Source organism: Cyanistes caeruleus, chromosome 19 (assembly GCF_971803275.1).
Source record: "Cyanistes caeruleus chromosome 19, bCyaCae1.hap1.1, whole genome shotgun sequence".
NCBI classification, from domain to species: domain Eukaryota; kingdom Metazoa; phylum Chordata; class Aves; order Passeriformes; family Paridae; genus Cyanistes; species Cyanistes caeruleus.
This window is the reverse complement of record NC_141719.1, coordinates 2,967,514-2,982,844: the sequence shown is the minus strand read 5'-3', so window position 1 is coordinate 2,982,844 and position 15,331 is coordinate 2,967,514. Positions and strand designations below refer to the sequence as shown.

Here is a 15,331-nt window from a genome sequence, read left to right as displayed (position 1 = left end):
ATTTCATCACAGTCCATTTGGCCCAGACTGTAAAAACAGAATGAAAATCCCATGCCCCAGTTTGTCACACTTGTACCAAGGACAAAAAATACATAAAAACTGAATTACTCATTAAATCTGGATTCTTATACTGCAAAGCTGTCAGACTGGACAATGAATCAGGCTTTTTTACAACACAGAAAGGAAAAATATAAATTCAAACATAACAGTACGACATATATTGTTAATACTTGTGAGAGGATATGGTGGATGTAAATATTTTCAAACTCAGCTTCCTTAAGTAGTTAAAAAATCAGAAAAGCAACAACTACCGTGGAGACAAATGTCAAACATGGCAGGGTGAAGTCAGTATAAAAAAGTATTAAGGAACAAAATCCTGAGTGTGACAGATCAAATAAAATGTGCTTAACTCATGCTCATACATAATTTGTAAAACAGTGAAAAACTGCTAAGTGAGCAGTTGCAAGAGACAAAAAAATGCTTTTTCCTACGTATAAGACTACAAGAGGGAGCTGCATTGCAGATAAAATATATTTGAAATCCACAATTTTTATTACAGTAGAAGCCATGGTAAAAATACTTCCCCTCTTTTTTTGGAATCAGCACTTTGATTTTCAAATTCAAAGTAAGCAAATTACAGAAGCAAAGGGTGTATCAGCTCTGTGCTCTCATATATGGACAACCAACTGAAAAATAAACATCACTGATTTGGAAATGTCTGTTTGGAGTGGGCTTTTTGTTTTGAAAGGAAGAAAAAAGTTAGGGCTACTTCAGTATCTTACCTATTACCTTCAAAGAAAGACTGGATTTTGTCCCTCAAAAAGAGGCAAAAGTCTATAGTTCCTTAAACTATAGAAGGCAATGATATTAAAGCTCAGAGTGAAGCTTTAGGGTTGTTTATTTGGAAGTCAGCACAAGCTCATCAACAGGATAAATATGGAAGATCAAACAAGAGTTAAGTGGAGCACTCAGAAATTGGAAGTGATTAGTTAGTTCCATTCATATCCTTCAGCTCTAAATTAACAAATAGGTCTTCAATTTATTTTAACATCTTGCCCTATTTTTCAAAGTAATTTTCAAGAGTACTGAGGAGACATAAATGGAAATAATAACTTGGAAAGCCAATTATGCATTTCTGAAAATTCAACCCCGGACAGTATTCCTTTACACTAGGCATTACCTGTCCATCTCCTACATCAAATATCTATAAAAATGGCATTTAGGATGCAAATTTATTGCATTCCTTATTGGTATCATTAATTACTAAAAATACAAGAAAATATCATCAGCTGGAACAAATTATAGCTCACACAGAAATAGCTGTTTTCAACCAGTTTCATTTCTGTGTCCATCAAAGTCATATCAAGCTTTTTCTGGCATAGAAGAATCCGTCATGCTGTAATTCTGCATTCATCAAGAACGTTTTGGAACAAAGTCAAACTTATTGTAATATTTCTGCTCCATTTTAGCATTACCATGTATTATGAGCCACATTCCAGCCTTCTTTAATAATGCAAATTATCAAGTGAGATACGAAGAGGAAAAATACAAGTTATTTAACACTCCTTCCCCTATGGGACACCTTTAAACTCATGCAAAACTGCACACACACAAAGCACAAGCTGTATACATTTCTGAATTCCAGCAAACCTGTTTCTAAGTTCAAAATATGTGACCCTGAGCTGCCTTTTCATAAAGCCTCACTGGGAAGTTCTAATTGTGCTTTGAGTTCACAGATGTGGCTAAGCCACTTCTCATTAAACTTTCTAGAATTCCATGAACCCTTTGACATGTATTTTCACATGTAAATATAAACACTGTCGAGCTTGTGAAACTTTGGTTCATTCTCCTCCAGAGAACAAGGATCAACCAACCACAAAATGAAGCAGCCAGTTGTTTTTGTTTAATAACGTACAAGCTCAATCCCATACAAACTGTTGGGCTGCTGTAAGAACCAGTAACTTTGGCTGTTTCACTCAGCAGAAAAACATCAGGACTTCACTATTAATGCCACATTTTTAGATAATATGGGTCAAGGAAGAGGATGCAGTGATCAAAAAAATCCCAAGGAAGTGTTTGAGTATCTTTTTATTGAAAGACAACAAACACAAGTGAGCCATTAATAGTGGCAAAGATGAGGAGGGAAGAAGCTGGGGGGAGGGTGGAGGGGATTTCAATCAGCCTTTTCATGTTTTATTCATTCTTAAGTAAGAAAGCCTTTCCCTCTGGCCAGGTTTTGCTTTACTAACATAACCAGACAACAGGCATTGCATACACCCACTGTCAGATTGCTGCCTTGATTATTATTTCAGTTGTGACACGTGGACAGCCAACCCAAGAACTAATAAAGTGGAATTTTCTGTCTGCAGGTAGACAAAGCAGCTGCTGCAAGCCAGAGATATTCAATCTGTGGCCCACCTGGAAAATTCATCCTATTTGCAATCTACTTCTACCAGCTTTTGACCACTAAGAAGTTCCCTTTTGAGCCACATGATGATAATGGAATATTGAGTGCACTGAATTTATGGAAAAGGTCCAGCCATGCTGTCAGGTCCCTTCTTGCTTTTAAAATACGTGACATGCTCTGACTCCACCACAATGCTGGAACTATTTCCAAACTGAGCATCTGCAGTAAATGCTGATTTGTAGCATGAATCTTTATTAAATATTAATTAAACTCTAATACAGGAAGGCTTAGTAAGTAGAAAAGCACAGCTTTCAAAGATGTCAGTGAAATGTAACAAGTATCTTTTAGAGCACAGAGAAGTGTGTGCTATGAAATGTTAATTATTGCTCTTCTGTCAGGTGGTTGGCAGAGATTATTGCTAAGAACTACAAATCACCAGAGACAATTTCCAGATTTATCCAACACCAAGAGCTCCAAGATAACCTGCAAAGTCCAGCATGTATCAGGAAGTCATACAGACACAGCTGTCCAGAATCACTGTGGCTTTTTCAGTTCTTTATCTACATCAGGACAATCCAGCCTTATCATCCACAGGCCCTTCCTTTTGGCAGCAGTCTCCTCACCAGTCACTCGAAGTTTGCTGCCTGCTTCCTAAGTGAACAACCACGTGAAGGGGTGGAAACATCTTGGCTTTGGCTTTTTGGTAGGTCAGAACAAAATACTTCAGGCAGAACAGAATACTTCACAGGCTGGGAGACTAAAGCAGTGATTTAACAGATGAGGACGTGAACTCAGCTCTTTTACTTACAGTCAGCAACAGTCCTTAAAAATGACTTGCATAAATATTTGTGCAATTAATCCAACCTTAAAATCCATTCAGAACTTTTAACTTACACAGTCCAGTAAACATTTCCAGTGAAAAGAAGGGCTGCACGATCAAACCTCTGTCACATTTACAAGCACAGTTTGGACTCGGATATCCTGTCGGATTAGTTTTAATCTACATCTTTTTCCACTTACTTCAACATCAAAACAGCCAGTTCTATTAATTTGTTTGCTTGTTTTCTTCCTGTACCTGTCACTGTGATCTGCACTTACTGAACAATTATCCTTTTTTATTTGTTTTTTACTCTTGGCCAGAAAGAGCAAGTTTTCCAGAACACATGTATTTAAGGTTTATATCAGTATACCCATAAAAGTGAGTTTGATAACCTGTCATTTACACGGAAGATAACATTGAAGATGCAAATATTGATTTTTTAAAAAGTAGGTTTTTTCATGACCATGCTCTCTGTGTACTCTCTCACTCCCACCACACTCTCTGGGGTATATATCTGAAATTTCACGCATACCATAAAGTATCCTTGGAATGTTACAGTATAATTGTTTAGAGAAACATTTAATGGATGAGTAAGCATCAAGAGGCCAGGGCTAAGGGAAAAGTTAAAATGCTGGCAGCATTTTGTACTGAAAGATCTTTTCAGCGTGAGGACTGGGGGTGGACATTTGATCCAAAAATCTGGTATTGATTCAAGCAGTTTAAACCCAGCATCCAGCACAGAGGTGTCTGGAGGCACCTCCCTGAACATCTGCCTCCAAACACAGCTCCCAAACCTGGCTTTGGGCACTGCCCAGCACAGCAATCCAGAGCCACAGGATATTATCTGATCAATAACATAAACATCATGATAAGAGATGACATGATCTTGACAATTGGCACTTTATCCTTTCCGAATTGGTCGTCTGGTTTCCCAATTTCCAGCAGAAATAATCTGGATGTGCATGGTGTGGAAATGCAGCAGAAGTGGCTGGAAAGAGCTGAACACTGAGTGCAGAAACAGCTAAAAAAAGCTAAACGTGTTTTCACTACAGGAATCTGCTGCAGACAATGTGCTGAAAATTAAAGCAAATTTTCCTGAATTCTCTGAAGGACTGCTCCTCTTGGAGATTCTACAAATCCATTACCACAGGTCCATCATTCTAGTTTTTAGGGGTTTGTGTACTGAAAAGAGTTTAAAAAAAATACACACAAAATAGAGCATATGATACATCAGGGTAAAGGAGTGATAATTGATAATTGAGTATTAGAGTACAGCTGAGAAGGCTTTTACCCCCAATTCTTCCTCTGCCCCATACTGTTTTAAGTAAGTAAAAGCAAAATATTTATCACTCTACCTGAATTTCTAATCAGAAGATTACAAAAGCAGAAGTGCCACATGCTCACACAAACTTTTAGCTCTGAAGCTGGAAAAGCCAAGCTGCCCCAGGTTTGTGTCACAGCTGAAGATTGTCTGATAACTAAAATCACCTAAAATCTCCCTTCAAAGGGATTCTGTGGTGCTTAACAACATATAACTTGTAGCTGGTGCAGCATGATTTCTCCAAAGCTTCAGACACTCAAAGGATTCTCAGAAGTCTATTGTCTTTGAGGAACTTCTGTTTCTGCATTAAATTTAGTGGAGAACAGGTAGCACATTAAAATATGAGGAACACAGAAATAGCGTGACTCTATAAAGCTCATCCTGTTAATCTCATGGGTAAGTAGCACAAGTTCTGCTAGTTCCAAACCCAATGGATGATCCAAAATTGCTAATCTACCTGTAAATTGTGTGACTCTAAATTATATGTAAAAATAATGTGTTTATTAAGGCTTTAAGAGGTATTTGTAGCATGTAAGATTGCAAGGGACTTCCCAGGTCATCATATTTGCATCCTACTGTTGGAAACACAATATTAAATAATCTCTTTCAGAGCACACTGATTCCCACCTTATTTAAAATGAGGGGGTTTTTTTTGCATAATCTCAAAACTGAGATATTTGGTTTTATTTTCCACTTAATTCATCAAAGAACCAGTGGCCATTTAGATGAAAAACTTCAGATTATGTAGGACAAGCTTCTACATCCTCATCCTCAAGCTTTTCTTTCTTTTCACCAGCACAGTGATCCAGATGCTGTTGTCAGATAAATACATTGGTTTAAATCTGTATTTATTCTAATGCCACACTCACAGACAAATCCAGATATTCCTTGGGTAACTTTTCCTGTAATTTCCCTTGGTGAATTACAGGGAGCTGAAATACCACTGGTGATTTTAAAACAAGGTCTGTAGATCACTCCTCATGTTACAATGACCATTGCAGGGCCTGTTAGTGTTTTTTTGGAGTTAGGGGAACACAACACAATTTATAATGAAGTCTAGCAAATAAGGATATGTTAATCTTTTCAACCACTTAAATCCAGGGAAATCAAAACCAAATGTCTCTCTAACACAGCATCCCAAAACCCAAGCCCAAATACTTGGATCCTAAAGCCTGCTGGGATGTTTTCTGCAAACCATCCATTAGATTTCTTATATTCTGTACAACATTCCTCCACAAGCTGGATTGATTTCTTCCACAGCTTAACTTGTTTTTGCCAAAGTCTCTTTTAGTCTCTATTTTAGTTCAGCATTGGCCTCCTGCCTAATGAAACAAGCATTCTTTATGCCAAAACTGTCATCTTCAGTTGCACAAGATGCATCTCATTTACAAACAATGTATAATGAGCCTGATGTTTAGTGCCTGAAGAACTGCTGCTTTAAAATGATCCTAAACCAAACTTAGATACAGGAATGGTTAGTACCTTGGGTGGGAGAAGAATCATTCTCAAGGAAGATTTTTTTTTCTTTTGTATTCAAATCCACTTTTTGAAAATAAAAGCATAATTTTAGAACATGAAAGCATATGTAGTTAATACAGACAGCAGTGAGACATGCAGGGATCACTCCCAACCTGAAAGCTTCATTCTCACACAATGTGAGGTCATTGTTCTGTAATGATCACATGCACCATCACCTTGGCTTCTCTTGAACAAACTATGTTTAAATATGAGAACCTGATAACCTTAATAAACTATCAAGTATTGCTTATGACTGAAAAAAAAATCCATCTAAACAAACCTCTTACTCTATTTCCCTGCTGTAATTTCACACACAGCTGAAACAAAGATACCTGTGTAAGAAGTTGCTCCTGGCTTAGGTTATTGATCCAGCGAGTGTATCGTTCAGTAGAGTCCAGTGGCTCTCTTCTGATTTGGCAACCAATAATCTAAAGCAAAATGACAGAAATCCCCTAGGTTAAACTGCTGGACACACATGTGGCAGCAAAACAGTATCACAGAATAAACACTCAAAACATGGCAACTCCAAGAATTAAGATTATCTATACAGTCCTCACTAGCCCCTTTCATAAGGGAGCTAGTACCTTACTGTTCATAAGGTAATATGGTACAGTTGCTCTGTTCAAATGTTAAATAGGTACAGACTTTAAAGGTCTCTAGAAAACACTGAGGAGTATCTTTCCAATAACCTCATTCTTGGGAATATTTGAACCATTTTGGTTGAAATCTTTAAAGGAAATTTTCCATAGGCAGACATTTAGAATGCAAAATTTCAACCAAAAGTTACTCCAGCAAATGAAAATTGGAACTTGAGTAACACCAGACAATCCAACAGTCCCATAACCTGTAATACCCCCATTACTTTTAATTAATATAAGCAAAATCCCCTGCATATTCTGATTTGTTTTGTTCATGGAAGAACAATATAGATACATCATTTTAATTTGGTCACTGAATCACTGTACACCCATTTGAGTAAGATCTCCTTATCTAATACTGTTCTGTAGCTGTATGGGTTCAATATGAATTTTAATATTATTATTCCAGTAGGTGTTGAGAAAGCTTCCAATATGTATCAGAGAGTATCAGCAGGATTAGATATTACCTGTATCTGCAGAGACACACATTAATGCAATTTCATAGGAACACTAAACTGTTTACAAATCTCTGATCAGACAAGGAAAAAGCTGAGGAGAACCCCAGGAGTGTGACTGGACAGAACTCTGCTGTTTGCTCCTCCCAAAGTCTGCAGTCTACACAAAACCTTCAGGGTACCAAGGACTTAATTATTTATGCAAAGTAAGCTGATCCTGTTTTATACCAACTACTGCACTGCCACCATACTGTAACTCTCCATTTCTCCTCCTGGTTTTGATGGTGCTTCCCACTGAGGATGTGTTTGTCCACTGAGAACTAACACCACAGGGTTTTAATGTTTCTGAACACTAATTTCTGATAATCAGGTTCTGTTCAAGAACAGGTGGGAAACTTCCTTGGTTTATTTTCCACCCTAAGCATTCATAAATCTTCCAGGTATGTTTGCAGAGCTTTAAACTGCAGAGAGATGTGAGCAGTCAGGCCAGAGCTCTGCATGTGCAGTTGTGAATACTTTTGATGTGGGAACAAAAACAACATGAGAAGATCTTGCTGGGGACTGCTGGCAATGAAACATCATAATTTAGAGTATGATTGAATACAATCAAAACAACAAGCATGGAGAAAAAGAAAATGTTATTTGCTTATCCCATAAGAATAAACCAGAATTTCTCTGAACTAGGAAATGTTTCCTCAATGACAACAACAAATTACTGTGGAGAACTTCAATCCTCACCCCAACTTAACCCTCATATTACAGCTAAGTCACACTAAGATATTTTCAGAAGGTTAACCTAAAATTTTTTTAAACTGAGTATCAAGTAGAAGAGCTCTTAGAGATGTTTTTACAGCACATCACAGAGATAAAAACATGCAAAAGTCATGTCAGATGCATGTCTATACTGTGCTGCAAGGATGATTTTTATTTAAAAATAGAACTCTTTCCAGTATTCAATAATCAAGCCTTCATTAGCCTTCTCTTGCATATCCTAGGTTTTTTTAACTTACAAAGATACTTTACAACTCTCTGCATAAAAGCTAAAAGGGAAAAATTACCTTTATTTTCTATGTCAAGCTATTCTATAACAGCACAAGATGGAAACTTAATTTCTTTTTTATTTAAAGAGTCACATTGAAGCTAAATAGATACAGAATATATACAGCTTTCAGAAGGAAAGAGATTAAAAAGGAGAGTTTCAAACTTTTTTTCTGAAAACCTGGTTTTCATTTAGAGCCAAGTAGGAAGTGCAGTCATCTCTTTCCTGGCAGCTTGAAATTTAAATTACAAGCAGAGGACTGAGTTTCATATTTTTATATTAATTTCTGAGCAGACTGATAATTTCATAAATGCTGTTGGTAATTTAAACAAACTAAAGTAAATGTTGAATCCAGGTGCTCAGCTGAAGGACTGTAATTCCCTGAAGTCCAAAGAACAACTGGTTCAAATCCCAACTCCTCACACTTGAAGAGAAAACTGAACAGGTTTCATCAATTATCTGTACACACACAAGGAGATGTGAAGGCAGACAGAAGAAGTGCTATTAAATTGGATCCTGACATGTCTCTTCTGGATTATGCATCACTGTTTGCAATTTCTTGAGTTTGACTTCAAGTCTTAGCCAAAATTCCCTCCTTTTTCCATCTAACCCCACAGATAATTCCATTGCATGCTCCAATTTATTTCTTGGAATTTTGGCTCATAACACTGGTCTTTGAGCCTTTTGGAATTGAAAAAAAATGATGAAAAAATCCTCATCAAATAAAGTCATTATTTAGGAATTACTGGTATTTCAGTGAGAAAAAGCAATGGGTTACATTGAATTTAGCCATAATTTGGAGCAAATCTTTGGAAATGTAATTTTGCAACACAACAGGAACAAAGTTAATGTGCTGCAGGAAATGCTGTTTGCTTTCCCCTCTGCCCTAAGAGCTGCTTTATTTTCATTTTCAGAACCAGCACCACTCAAGGCCACTTTTATCATCATTTAAGAAATTTGTTTTACAGACAAATGTGAAAATTGCCACGATGCAATCACGTTTATTTCTAGATCCTCAGCCAAACAAATCCCACACCTTTCTGTACTTTAGCTGCACCATTCCCCTCCCAATGGGACTCTGACACGTGAATGGGATTTTTGACTTGTGGCTGCAAGATAAACACCACCAAGCTGAGCCTTTGATTCAGCATCTGGAAAGCCCAGCTCATGTAACCAGCTTCTTTCATACAATGAAAATCAGATTATTTAGAGTACAAACAGCTTCCTCCAGCTCCCCTGTGTAAGGTGTGGCAGCACAAGCAACTGCACACTGATTCCATTTCCTCCATGGCTCACAGAGGTTTTATATTCATTTCACTGAATATTTCCTTACAGCTTTCAAATTGAAGTGAAAAGTTTTTCACTGTTGCTTCTCTCATAACATTTAAAATACTTTGATAAAAAAACTCTCTGGCCTATATTACACCCATTCAGATATTCCAGAAAGTAGTAGAAACTCTGCATTAGAAATATTCTTTTCAGTATTTTGAGTATCTGTTTTGTGCAAAAATAGAGTTCATCCAAGTTTCAACTTTTTGATCTTATTAGACAAGTTTGTTTTAATTTTTACAAATGCTGTAGAGTGGTATATACCTGTATCTGGATTAAACTATGCAATATATACAATATATGCAATAGGCTTCTTACTCCAACTGGAAACCTGCTGAAATGTAGGATTAATATTCCTTGTGTAGGAAGCAGTAACATGAACAACACATAAAAGAAATTTCTGGCTCATAGCAAAGGACTATGCCAGTCCAGGAAAAAGTAAAACTCTTATCAGGAGAGAAAATCATAACAATCCTTTCTGCTACAACAGCAATGAGGTAATTTGCTTTCTAGACAGACAATTACTTTTTTTAATGTATTAAAGGTAACTTAGAGCTCATTTAGCTTTTTATTTAATTGCAACCAGCATTGGTGCCTCTGGAAAAAATAGAGAAGAATTTATCCTTTATTGCAGCAAGAAACAGTAATAGGAAGAACAGTAAGAGCACAAAATAAGGGGTCTATGTTAAGTACCAACAAACACCAAAATACACTGGAAGGCAACACAAGTAAATTTTAAAAATAAAAATGGCTTAATATGAGCTGTGTGGGAAGAAGTGGCCAAATACAGAACCAGTTTGTGGCCCTACAGTGCTGCCTGGCTTCATCAAAAGCCTCCAGTCCTGACAAGACAGTCTCAGGTCAAAATAACATTATAGGTCTGCATTTAGGCACCCAAATCTCTCTTCTCTAATAACTCTGCCACATCACACAATTAGCAGTGGAGTTCATGAATTGCAGCTAAATAACGTAAGAGATGTTTCTTATTTTCATCATTTTAGGGGTTTATGCTGTCCCTTGCACATTTAAATGGAAAAGGAAGCGGGTGAGAGGAAACAAAGTTGAAATGAGTTGGCAATAATTAAAACCAATGCATTTTCTGCAGATGTGGTGTTTTTGAGTTTTTTAATCACTACAACTTCCTTTACCACAAACAATCTTCCTTATTCAGGAGGCAGCCCATGGGTCAGAACACACCCGTTGTACTGAAGAGGAAATGAGGATGAAAAAATAATTGGTCTTCAATTTTATCCCAATATTTTCCATCCTCATTTAAAAAAAGAGGAAATGAACAGACAGGCAAAAGCACAAACTCTCCACAGGGCAGTAGCACTGGATGTACAAACAAGATTATATTCTTCATATAATGTATCTCCTCTTAAGGAACATTATTATTGAAACTGGTATTGGAAAAATATGCATTTTAGCATGAAAAAATCCATGGCTTTTCTGTACAAAATAAATGCAACTTTCAAAGGTACAAAACAAACAAAGTACAAAACTTCATTCTACACTCTGAGGAAGAGTGTACAGCGTTGTATTTCATTTTAGAAATATGACAGAATGATGTAAACCTCCTTGAAGGGAATATAATTAAGTACTTAGTGATGCTTTAATTAGAAAAATCATAACATCTGATCCTAGATAATGTTCTGTGAAAAGAAAGATTATCCAAATAACAAGTAAAATAGAGAGGATTATCTCTAGGGCATGACACCTTTTTCCCCAATATGCCTCTTGGTGAGAGCCCACAGATGGAAAAATCCTAAAATAAAAGGCTAATAAGGGTTATTTACCTTATCCTGAATGTTTAAGAGCAGCTTTAGTTAATCAAGCCCACATCTTTTGTGTTAAGGAAAGGTAGATGTCACCTCTGCTGTCTCCAAACCCTATTTCAATTATTTTTATTGTAGTAATTTTATGCAGTAATTTCCTTTAAGCAAGATTTCATGATCACCATTTAATGCAATTAAAAAGAAAAATAAACTAAGGAAAAATAAAGAAATATTTAATGTGGCTAAAATCTTTCTGAAATTATATACTGCAGGAAGAAGTAGTAAAATGTGTTTCCTCTCCCAATCATTTCCAAGGGAGGAAACTGTTCTTCAAAACATGACACCTGTGAGGTAATTTGCATTAGGTGTAAATATACAAAACACACCCTGGTGTATTTAAAGCATGTTTTAAAATTTATAAAATATGTTGATAGTGCTGACTCCCCAAAGAAGCCTTTAGGTCAGATGAATATCCATTTCCACAGATGCTTCTATCTCAGAGCAATCCATATTTAAGAACACGAGTTAAACATTCTACTTGACACTAGTTCAAGTCCAAAAGGATGTTACATGTTTATTTTCAGCCCATAAAGAGAGAGTAATGAACCAAGGAAGTCTGAATTTTCTTTAATGAATTTATATGAAAAACAAGGAGTAAAGGCAGTGTAATCAGAATAAGCCCAGCTGAGCAGCACAAGGAAGATTTAAATAGATGTTGTCACACTTGTGAAATCATGACATTTGAACACGACATTTTGGGGAAAATTTCAAGTGAATATCATTGAAGAGATAATTTCTTTTGTCTGTAGCTGCACAAAATCTGGTTGGATTGCAGTAACTATCACCTCAGCAAAATGTCTGAACACCAGGAGGAGGGAACCTTGATTTTTCAAACATTTAATGCTTCAGACATAGTTTTAAAAATGAAATATGTTGACATGAATGAAATACATTACAGCCAGACTTTCATGAATATCAAACTCCAGTAATCACAATCATTTGATGGGGTTATTGGAATGTGGAGGCTATTTTAAACACAAATTTAATTACAAAGTTGTGTCAGTTGGGCTGTTTCCCATTTGGGCTGTTTGGTTAAATGTAGAACAGACCCAGACTGACATCGTGACTTTTAAAATGCTCTGCGGTTTTTTTCAGAAATACCAAATTCAAAAAAATCTTTAAGGCAGCTGGCTAATAAAAAGCAAAGACACAGCTGAATTCCAGCAGATCTGGATGAAACACATGCAAAGGCCCAATTATTGAAAATGCAGGAATAATACTCTCACATTTATGAATATGAAAATAATTTTCATATTCTTCAGTGCAAGAAAAAGAAAAGGAATCGTATTTTTTCCTCTAAACATACCCCAATATCACCACTTCTGAACAAAACCTTTACACAGTTGCTGCTTTAGTTTCTACCCTCCATACCAAGAGAAGATTATTGAAATGTTATGATTTCCCTGAAGTGAAATCTGTAAATGTTTTTTTAAGTATCTACATTGGATAGCCTTAATTCAGATTTACATTTTCCACAGCTGGAGAAGAATGTAAAAGACTTGCTAGTTTGACAATAATGTGCAGTAAAAGGGAAATGAATATAAAAAAAATTCTGCTGACCAAAATAATTAAGACTAGTTCATGAAAATATTCCTCTGGACATGTTTTAATCCCACATTAAAAAAAATCAGCTGATGTTGGACAATCAACAACTACATGTAATCACTTTAGGAATAATCTCATTTTTCCCTTCTGTCTATACCAAAGATAGACCAGAGCCTCTTCAGACCTATTCAGCTCCTTTAGTGGAGCAAATTCCTGCTAACAGGTTTATGCAAACAAATTTAATTTGTCATTCAAGATATGACAGTACTCAATGTCTCTTCAATAGCTGCTGTATGAATTAATTTTTATATTAAAATGAACCTCTACAGGCAGTGCTTGCTGGGACAGGCCTGGGCAGCACAGGCTGATCTGTCTCAAACATGCTGAGTAAGGGAGGCACAAGGAGAGCTGTGCAAATTAACTAGGGAGAAAAAAAAATTTTTAAGTTCTACACAAAGAAGAATTTAATCGACTTCACATCCAAAATAAAAGCACTTATGAAAGGAAAACCTGCTTAACTATATGGACAAAGGAGGACAAAGCATTTAAGGGGAGATGGTAAAACCTGGACTTCAGAATTCAAGGTATAATGAGAGAAGATCACCAACAACCTCGCTGAACACAGGAAGGATGACAATTAAATAGAGGTACAGAATTGAACTGAAATGGAGGACAGAGAAGTAACATTGAGAATTATGTAGTTATGCTTCATGGCAGTTTGATAAAAACTCACATACACTCATTGTCTTTTCACACTGCAAAATTACAGAATTAAGTGGATCTGATCGTTTTAGCCATAAGAAAAGAATAATATGACTCAAACTAGTGCTCTCTGTAAGCAGAGCACCCTCGAATGGAGGGAGGAAAAAACAATCTTGCTGATTTTTAACACATGGCAGAAAGGTGTGACAGGTCCTGACAAGCAGAACAGCACAGGGTACAGTGACATGAAAAAAAAAATTAAATTAAGACTTTCAGAATTAAAAAATGTATGTTTCCAGACCAAAAGGAAAAAAAAAAATCCTCACAACCTCTAAATGTAGTTAATTTGTTAAGTTCACAAACAGCCAATGCCTTTGGCCTAGAGCTGTGCCTTAAAGAAAGCAACAGCTCAGCTCTCATTCAGGTGCTGATTTCCTCAGTTCATGGCCGATTGTGCAATATTTGTTTCAGCTCTCCCAGGGCAGGTGAACAGATCTGTGAGCCACCAGTGCCAGGCATTGTTCAAGTTCACTCAATCCCATCAACTATCTCAGAGTCACATTAACCATCAAAGATATGCAGAATTCAGGCAGTTGGTTAACACAGGCAGATAATGCAACAGATAAAAATGGCTTTAGGCATTGCTGCTCTTGATCTAAAGCCAAGCTACAGAATATGCCAAAAATCTGCTTTAGAGATGCAAAATAGTGAGAATTGCTCATTGAAGAAATGCAAATGGTATATTCATGTTCTCTCACAGCCCAGGTATCCTACCTGTGTGAGGGAAAGGATTGTAATTTCACAACAAATAGAAAGGTGTTCATTGTGACACTGCTACTGATTCACCTCCTATTGAGCCAGAGAATACGAAAGGAAATAATGTTCTTTATTTCTATTGCCCACATTCTTACTCCAGCTGTTGTATTCTCACTGAGGTAGGAGACAGTGCTATTTTTAAGCTCTTTAATGTTACTCAGTGTCTCCAGGATCATTCCAGATCCAGCGATTTTCCTTCAGCATGCCCAGATGATGGAAGCATCCAGCAGCAAGACAACCAGGGAGCAGATACAACTGACATCCCCCTCTCTCCTTGAAATGAAAACCTTTGGGAGCTCCCAGAGGCTAACACTCTAGAAATTAAACAACAGAATAAATGAGAGGCAGAGTGAAAGACTGCACAGTGTCTGTGGGTTGGGAAATAATTTCCTGGGCTACTCCAAACTTAGAAAGTTGTTTTATAGAACACTAGTATGTAAGGTTGGAGCTCCTCCAGAGGAACACAAAATATAATAAAAGAACACAAGATATAATAAATTTTAAAATATTTATATATATATATAAATATTTATAAATAAAATAAGATATGAAGGCATGTTTTTTTCAAAATTAAGGGAACTAGAATCTTGAATCTTCCTATTAATTAGCTACCAACAAAGCATACATGTTTTGTGGTTGGTAAATAAGCAACACCTGGCTTACCCTGGATAAATGGGATAGATGCAGCTTCTAGGAATAAACAAAAGCAGTATGATGTCCCTGAGCTTTACAACTGCTCAAAGTAGGGATTTGAACTGAGCCTTATATTTCTTAAGCAGAACTTAAGAATTTCTAGTATAAATACACAGAGTCTCAAAAACTTGTGTCTTCTGAGAGTGTCTGTTTATAGAATTCATGTCAGGGGGACTTAGAGATGATGTAAAATGGTGGACAAGGTGACAGCAG

The 15,331-nt window shown here is 36.5% G+C and overlaps 1 protein-coding gene across 8 annotated transcripts in view; it reads right to left on the bottom strand.

Annotated features, from left to right (window-relative positions):
• Window positions 1-15,331, bottom strand: part of QTGAL (queuosine-tRNA galactosyltransferase) — a 105,277-nt gene that overhangs the window by 69,534 nt on the left and 20,412 nt on the right. For all 8 annotated transcript variants that reach the window (XR_015278005.1, XR_015278003.1, XR_015278004.1 and 5 more), the window contains one exon: window positions 6,399-6,494. Coding sequence is in view for 5 of the 8 variants with exons in the window: in XM_086857212.1 (XP_086713338.1) it covers window positions 6,399-6,494 (96 nt within the window). In the remaining 3 variants the exon portion in view is untranslated. The remainder of the gene's footprint in view (window positions 1-6,398; window positions 6,495-15,331) is intronic.